General features: G+C 41.2%; 1 protein-coding gene across 1 annotated transcript; it reads left to right on the forward strand.

Annotated features, from left to right (window-relative positions):
- Nucleotides 1-2,505: 2,505 nt before the first annotated feature.
- On the forward strand, nucleotides 2,506-8,848 carry LOC125944102 (uncharacterized). The gene is made up of 4 exons (XM_049664024.1): nucleotides 2,506-3,137; nucleotides 3,803-3,896; nucleotides 8,497-8,598; nucleotides 8,831-8,848. The coding sequence occupies exons 1-4, from the start codon at nucleotides 2,971-2,973 to the stop codon at nucleotides 8,846-8,848; spliced, it is 381 nt and encodes a 126-aa protein (XP_049519981.1). The 5' UTR covers nucleotides 2,506-2,970.
- The last annotated feature ends 404 nt before the right edge of the window (nucleotides 8,849-9,252 follow it).

Below are 9,252 nucleotides of genomic sequence, written 5' to 3' on the forward strand. Positions count from 1 at the left end.
AAACAGACAGAATTCCGTATTTTTGTTATGCGATCATCCGTATTTTTGCAAGGAAAACTATACACGCTGTCTGCGTGAACGCTTGTACTCACAAAGTTTCCTCTAAGAATATTTTATTGCAATGCAAATGGTGCCTGTGTTTGTACTGACGTTTATTTGGTGTCAGCGCTATATATATATATATATATATATATATATATATATATGTATATATAGATAAGTTTTAGTGAACAAAGAGCGGTGGCCATACATGACAACGTAAACAAACCTGCGCCGTTCAGGTGCTGGTGCATTGACAATTACATTGGTGTGCTATGCAAAAATTGTGCGCACTCTAAATCAGTACCGAAACGCAGTATAATGACCAGGATTGGCTTTACATTTAACAAGAAATGGCCGCGAAGAGAACTGGTGGCCTATAAATCCAAGTACTGCGGCTATAGATGAAATTTTAGACGGAGAGAAAGAATTAACTCAGGAGTGGAAGGGTTTTACTGAACTGTACCGTATTTGGTTTCAATCGCCCCATAGTATTTGCAAAATATCTCATCTCTGTCAACTGCCATTCATTGACACACCCCCATTACGCATATTCTGCACTGTTCAATTGTTGACAGCGTTGTCAATTTTTGCGGTAAGATGTAATCGCAAGCATTTATTCTTATTTATTTATTTAGATACCCTAAGGGCCCACAGGGGCATTACATAGGGGGGGGGGGACATAAAGCGGAACACAATTTTCACAAATGAAGGAGCATCGCAGGTGGTAAATACAGCACTTTGGGGTACAGCAAGTCGTGAAACATATTAACAAGGTAAATATTCTTACAGAATTCACACTCAACGAAGCAAGAACAAAATAGCGAAAGCGAATAAGTGCTCTGGGAGAGAAAAATGTTACTAAAAGTGCTAGGATTGTAAATACGTTAGTAATGCTGAATAAAATAAGGAAGACTGTGTGTTATCGTGGCAATTCTGGAGGGTAACTGATTCCATTCTTTTATTGATAAGGTTAACGGCGAATTCTTGGACTTTTCCGTCCGGGCAAAGTTGGGTTAACTTTGTAGGCATGATCGATGCGATGTGAAGTATGAGGTGACGGTAAAATGTGTGACCGGGCAAATGATATGTTGCTGTGATACAGTGTGTGAAAAAAGCATAATCTGGCGAGTTTTCTGCGCATTGCGAGTGGCGGCATGTTGAGTGTTTGCTTCAAAGATGAAACGCTTTGAAATCGGGAGTAGGATGACATGACGAATCGCGTTGCTTTATTCTGGACGGCTTCGAGTAGATTGGTAAGGGCGATCTGGTAGGGATGCCAAATGACTGATGCATATTCCAGGGAGGGACGCACGAAGAAAGTGTAGGCTTGAAGCCTGGTGTCTCTGTCGGCCAGATGCAAGCGTCGCTTCAGAAAGCCAAGTTTCTTTTGCGCTTTAGTTGTGATATATTTTATATGGTCAGTCCATGTTAAGCTAGAATTTATGTAGACACCGAGGTATTTAGCCGATGTAACCTAGTTTACTATATGCTATTGTTTAAAATATAAGTATTAGTTTGAGACTTTGGAACGGAAGTGAAGTTCAGGTGATTGGTCTTTTCTGTATTAATTTGCATCTGCCATTTGCAGCACCATTCCGTTCGTTTATTAAGGTCAGATTGCAGTGTTATAATGTCGTTAGGGCTAACCATATATCTCTCTGTAAATCACACAATCATCGGCAAAAAGATGAACTGTTGAATTAATATTTAATGCTATGTCATTAATGTATATCATCATGTATCATTTAGCGTTTCATCTTGAAACAAGACCGGCGAGCGCACACTTTCTTGTACGGAATTCTGCTGTACAGTAACAGATGGACGCATTGTGAGTGAAGAACCGAAACGATGGATGGTTAGGCTGCTTGACTCTCGGCATGTTTGAATGGGCAAAGTTCCGAATTTGTCGCTGTGTGGTGTATGTTTGTGTGCTCGTCATGTGCCGTCATAGCGCGGGTATACTTGCGCGGAATGTGTTTCACTCGGCTACAAAACTTTGCACGCTGCGGCATCGAACACGCACCAAATACGTGTGCAAACTACGGGAAGGTGATCGAAGATGAGGGATATAGCACTGTGTGTACTGTCAAAAGGAAAGAAAGAAAGAAAAAGAAAAAAAAACGCCCTGTCCCGAGTTGGCATAATGATTCAACCTTTATTTCTTTTTTAACCCGGCATATAACACCATTTAATACATGAGCTTTATCCGGGGGTAAAAGTAATGGCACAACTCACTATTTGCCCGTTCATTACATGCACCAGCCAGTCCAAATTAACACTATACTAGAGCTTATTGGCGCATCGCATTACACTCTAGCACGGCATTGCAACGCTCACCGGACTCTCGTCTGGTTGACTTATCTGCCTTTCTTCTCCTTGCTTTCTCTATCTCTTTGTATACAATGTATACAAAGAGATATCTCTTTGGTAATGTATACAATGTATACAATGCCCTGTGGCAGAGAAAGCGATCTCCTCTTCCAGAGTTCAATTATTTGTCAAGCAATCATTTTACTCTTCCAACAACTACTGCATAAATGGGAAAACGAAACCGATTTTGTTTTGTTCTCCGCGCTCCCAGCACCAGGTGGAACCACGCGCGGCGCTTCCGATCTCGGAGGATGTAACAAGACGAGCGGTTGACGAAGCTGCATTGTGTAGCCAGCCGGTTTATCTTTTTATGTTGTACAGTTTGTTAGTTTACCGTAAATATGTCTTGATTTGTACTCAAGAGTGGAGCAAGGCCCTATGGAACAGAGATTGACGCATCGTGAGCGAAGAACAGACGCGATGGATGGTTAGGCTGCTTGACTCTCGGCTGTACGACTCTCGGCATGTTAGGACTGGCAAAGTTCCGAATTTGTCGCGGTGTGGTGTACGCTTCTGTGCTCGTCAAGTGCCGTCAGAGCGCGGGGATGTTTGAGCGGAATGTGTCCCTTCGTCTACAAAACTCTGCACGCTGCGGCATCGAAGTCCTGTGTACGGGTCACGGAGAAAGTGTGGTACGGGTGCACGTATGCGCTTGGATACGGGATAGCCTGCCCTCAACGGATGTTCAACAGTGTACGCACGCTGCGCGTACGCGTACGTATGAGGTAAGCCCGTTGTAATTCTATTTGTTCGTTTTGCATAGTGTAGCTGTTTATATGATGTGTGGTAAGCTGGCGTGGCGAACAGAACTATTTGTTTTTCAAAAGGCCAGTAAACAGCGTCATAGGGCAAAAATGGCGCGTGAATGGGAAAAAGGATCACATAATTTCACATCGATCTCCATGGTAGCGCGATCGAAATTTTTTGTGTGGCGCGTATAACCTATTGCTCATGCGCGTTAAAAACTTAGAATAAGAGTGCATTCAGTTGCGCACACAATTCCTATTGACGCTTGTACTGTCACTATACGTGCGATAGTCGCCTCCTTGTTAGCATGCATTTACATTGTAGTTACCAAAAAAAAAGTGTTAGCTCTGCTGTGTCTTTCCTTGGTGCAACTGCTTGTGGTGCAGCAAGACGTTTTGCTTCTAATGATGTCTGGGCAATCCAAGCGTTCGTGTCGTGTAGCTAGCTGTAAATGTATCAGTTGCAAAAAAATTGTACATGCCAGAGAAGCAAATGCAATCAATATAGACTGTATTTTATAAATCCTCCAGTTCAACTGCTTCAGCAGAAAGTAGATATGCATGAAAATCAGATGATTGTGCTGATGCTTAGCAAGAACAGGGTAACATAACATTACTGATTCAATATTTTCTTTTACTGAAAGACTAGTTGCTGGTGTCCTGCTGGAGCTGAGAAGAGATCTGCTGCCTGCCATGAGACCATGTCTCTCAAGTTACCGCAATATTGTTGCCTTCAAAGTAAGTGGATTTGTTTCTCTCAGCATTTTACTACCAACCTGCATCATGGCAATTCACTTAGCTGTGTAGGTGATCACTGTTAGTGACATTGGAGTGCTGGTGGACAAGCACCCTTTGAATGTTACAACACACAGTTGTGGCAATATGTGAAGCTGTTAATATACAGAGTGTCCCAACTATGATGCATAAATATTTTTAAAAATAAAGATGCCACGTAGCTGGACAAAACCAAGTTATTATGTTTGCCATTGCTTGGAGATACTGAGAATATTCTTTGCATTCTGCCTAATTAGATCATTAGTCTTAATTAAACAACCTCTCAATTACTCTAATCAGATGAAAAGTGTAAATGAGGAAATTGTAGAACACCATGAACAACTCCTGATACAGCATTGCTCCTGTTGTGCAAAAAGTGCTACATATAAGTGTTCTTCCGAGCGGGAAAGAAGCTCGCGAATACACATAAAATTGCCGCATGAATGGCCGCTCGAGGCTCTTTGCGTGTATTCGTGGCTTTCTTTCACGCTCAGAAAAACTTTCATGTAGCACATATTTCATGTAATTATAATATGTGAGAAGTTGATTAAATAATTTACACTTAATTATGCATTTAGGCAGAATGCAAAAAAAAGTGAGTATCTCCAGGTGATGGCAAACTTTACCTTGGTTGTGTCCAGATACGTAGCATTTGCATATTTTCAAACCTTTGTGTGTTGGGATGCCCCGTATAAGCCAGATTTGTTTCTCCAAGTTAATATACTGACGACATTCGATTGTGGTCTAGCAGGCAAAAATGCTAAACAGGAAGAAATATTAATTTGCTCTTGGTAGGTTGTTCAAGCAAATCAGCCAAGTTGTTACACATGAAATGCGGCATTTGTAGGTGTGTTCCGCAACACTGCAGCCCTGCAGCCCTAAATAACTTTTGAGTAAAGTGCTACTACTATAATTTCTCTAAAGCATGCAGCAAGGTTCAGCATTCCAGGAGGCTGGCATCAAGAGAGATCTATTTATATGAATTTCATATGTGAAAATGAGGTGTTATTGTTTGGATGACTGTATAAACTTATGCTTTAATTCAAGTCTTGCATGAGGCAGACTTGGACGGGAAAATTGATTTCTTTTGGGCAATGTGGTACAAATGTATGGGGTAATGCTTGTATGCATACACATTACATCCCTATTGCTTAGCCAAGGGGTGCCCCTGCGTGTTAAAATTTACAGGGCTCAGATTGAAGAATGTCAACTTTTGTAAAATCAACTACACCTTTTAGATTATCAGATTACAATTATTGCATACCGTCATAGTGTGGTATATGGGCTGAATGTTTTTCACTTTGTCTATAAAACCCTGCACACTGCGGTATCATGAAAATTTATTCTATGTAAAACAAGCGATGCTGCTTGCCGATTTAAGCACATATAAGGCAACTTTTCTAGGAATGTTTCTGGCCTTGTAATGTACTTCATGTTATATTCTTTAAGACTATAAAGCAGATTGTTCTTCTGCACATTTTCTGGAAACTTAAACTGCGGCGATCTAAACCACTTGGCAACAATGCTGTGATCGCTACCGCGTGTGGAGCAAACGCAGCTTTGCCTTGTTCAATTGTGTCGCGGGCACTTCTGAAGCGCTGCCTATTTAGTAAATAATCTTGGTGGCATGGAAGCGCCATCTGCTTCTATGCATTGCTTTGTTTTCTTGTGGCATCACGTCACATTATAATCGTAATATTTTTTTTTCGTTTTCTGAGAGTCTCATATTGCCCCCCCTCATCATGCTGTCATTGTGGTTGCATTATTTATGTGCAAATATTTATGTATAGATGACCACTGCTCCAAGTTCCATTTTATCGCAAAGTAAGCTACGAATACCCAAGGAATTATGTATAGCAAAATACCAAAGTCAAATTGCCGAACACAACCAAGGAGACTCAGTGCACAGTCTCTCACCAGATTGCATTGGTCATGCAAAGGTGCACAGCATACCTCTTTATTACTTGCTGAACAAGCTGTGAGAAAACTGAATATTTATGTAGCTTCAATTAAATGCTATCAGCCATTACTTCTGCCCTTGGCAATTGTGGACTATTATCACGGCTTTTCTTTTTCTAACTCATTTTGCTTATTATAGAGGGATTACTGCCTGTGTTCATAGGAAATAAATCACATGGGCAATCAAACGCCAAGATTGTATAAACTTGGAACATTGATTGTGCAGTTTGATGGTTCAGAATAAGTAGAAATACAGCATAAAAACTTAACTTTTACTTGAAACAACAATAGAGCATACAGTAACCATACGTGCCTGCTGTAGCCCCTGTGCCAAGTAAATTTCAATTCTCCTTTTTGCATCCTATCAGAGCGCTGGTAACATGTTTCACATTTCTGTCAGCCAACTAACCTGTCTTGTAACAGTAAAAATGTGCCAACTGTGTTTTTTAACAACATGCTAGAATATGCAGGCAGTTTGCTTAGAAAACTAAAGCCATAGAATCAATACAGTGATGCGACTTTCGGTTTGCATGTCACAGGTTGAGAAAAATAAGGTGGGAGCTGTTTCTAATGTTCCGACTAGATAGCAAAGCTAGCATAAAGGTTGCACACCACTGAGCTCTACTATGGGGGGCTGGATAGCGCATTGAGCGCCTTCGACTGAAGCCAACCTTGTCCCAGAAGTTGGTACTTCACGACTTTGCTGTGGCATTTCACCTGCACAGGAGTGCGGCATTTCTGCTATAATGCTTGCCCTTTGTGCCGCAAGCTACCAAAGCAATCCAGAGAAGTATTTCGAGAAGACGTCCAGAATTTTCCATCACAGCACTGACAGCATCGCTAACATGAGTGGCACGTGCTGAAAACACTTGTCAATCAGAAAATGCTTTCTGTAAGAAAAACTTATCACGTACGGGTTCAGAACATCGTAACAGCTCTCACCAGACATGTGGAGACATCGCCTAGATGTGGAAAACCACGATGAAGAATTTTTATGGCAGCAATATTGTGCAACGGCACACACTAGTAAGTGCAGCGTATGCCCTACTTTTAGGACAAGCCGCTGCACGACACTGCATTTTCGCTGGCTTCATCTACCCCTGGCTCTGGGCAGCGAAGCGGCATCTAGCAAAACATAGTAGAGATCAGTGGTGCACATAGTATTTTATGTCCCCTTTCTCGATGCCAGCTGAACACGGTAACTGTTTCCAAAGCAGAAAAACTAAGGGCAAGGGCTCTGTACACATTGCATCGTAATGTGGCTGATGCTTGGGCAAAGCAAATACTGTGTATGGTAGATTTGTGTGAGGCAAGCTAGGAGTCAAAAAGCCTGCTGCATACTAGCAAATGACCAACATATTGTTGCATGTTGAAATTCTTTTTTATTCCTCATCACTCATTTGTGTAGGGGAGACGGCTCTCACAACTGGAGAAGCCTGGAAAGCATGCAGTACTCCACAAAACCAGTTTCAACGTAGAATGTGTCTGCATCTCATAATTTCATGGCTGCAAGAGTGAGCCCAATGGTAAACACATCTGAGTGTTCATGATGTCATGCATTATCCACTTTATCTGCACGTCATACCTATCTTGACAAAGCTGATATTGCCTTTAGAGAAATTGTAGATGTTGTGAGCTTGCATTTCAGAACGCACAACAAGCTTAACACGTACAACACCAGAACAATTTGTTGAGAATTTCGGATCAGGAATCTTCGAAGCACAATTTGTTTAGTGGTGTTAAGATTCTGCTTAAGGTTGTTGATTATTACATTCATGTAGTGTTCAAGCATTTCTGTAACAACATTCTTCGCTTGGAGTACATAGTACTCCAAGCGAAGAATGCCACCAGAACGCCACAAGAAATGCCACCAGCTCCACATGAGCTGGTGGCATTTTGCTCCATATTCAAAAACTGGTTTCTTCTTCAGTTGAGATTTTCAAGTTTGCATTCTTTATTAGCTGTTGTATGTGACCTATCCTAATGTTTGAATAGTGAACACAACGTGACCTTTTTGATTGATTTTGTGGATTGTACACCCTTGCTGTAAACAATTTGAGATGATAACTGTTTCCGCCTTAATGAAAAATAATTGCTTGAAGCAGCCGTAGCACCAATAATACTAGCATGACACGATTATGAAAATTGTGATGTACTTTGATTTATGTTTTTAAACACATGGAGCTCTGCCTGTGGTGTAAATGGGTTCCTGATATCCATTCGTGATGCAAGAATTTGAAGAATAAACTGAAGCAAGAATGTTTACTTACTTTTCAAGAGAAGCTCATGGCAATTTCCTCATGAAAAGTAAAATAACTAGAAATAACTTACTGAGCTGAGAAGAGTGCTACAATTGTCTCATTCGAATAGTGCCATATACAGAAGCTACAACAAATGTTAATATTTTGGTTGCATTTGTATATATGGTCTTGTCACGTGTTGCAAGCTGTATTCAGAATGGCCACAGCTCCGTCAGATTGTGGCATTGTGCAATGAAGTACCCAGCTGGCATCACCCGGAAAGTGTCGCAAAGTTACAAATACAACTTTGAATGGGTTGTTTTAGGAAAAAAGACTTAGCTCAGCAAATTATCCTTTTTATGCAGCCTGTCGAGACAAGGTTTCTGTACATGGCCATGGCGCTCAAGGAAGAAACCGAGACTGTAGACTGCCAACGTTCATTCCTGTTCCGGCAAAGACGGGCAGCAGTGACCAGCAGGATTTTACAAAGTGAACTCATCACAGCTTGAGCCACTCCATGCCACAAGCAGTTGCTCCTCGAGCCACCTGCAAAGGTTCCTTGGGGCACAGACCAACTCAGCGCCACAACCTTTCTTCTGCAGTTTTTTTCTACCTACTAGCTAACCAGGTGGGTCAAAGATGGCAGAGGGGAAAGGGAATCACAGCTTTAAGCATAGAACATGCTGAAGCTTAATGCAGTTTGAGAGGGAACAGTAAACGAGAAATAGGTGGAGAGAATAGGACAGCTCTTCTCCCTCAGAGAATTGGCAGTGAAAAAAAGAACAGCTTATGAAGGCTTGAATATTGGTCGGAATAATTTGGCATAGGTAGGATAATGACTATGAATGTTTTCTGGCAAAGGTAGTGGTAGCTAGGCTGAATAATCAAGGAGTTTAAATATAGATTAGAAAACAAATTTCATTACCCTACCAGAATTTTAAATCATCCCAATATTCTTTTAATTGACGGTTTATGCCGTGTTGAGCGCAATGCTTTCTTGATGCCGCTTCTTGCTGAGATCATTCTTATGCTGCATAATTCACCTGTTCAAGTTCCATGTTCTCCCGTCCAAGCAAATTTACATTCAACACAAGAAAACTTATAGATGATTTTCCAGAAAA

This window comes from Dermacentor silvarum, chromosome 1 (assembly GCF_013339745.2).
Source record: "Dermacentor silvarum isolate Dsil-2018 chromosome 1, BIME_Dsil_1.4, whole genome shotgun sequence".
Taxonomy (NCBI): Eukaryota; Metazoa; Arthropoda; class Arachnida; order Ixodida; family Ixodidae; genus Dermacentor; species Dermacentor silvarum.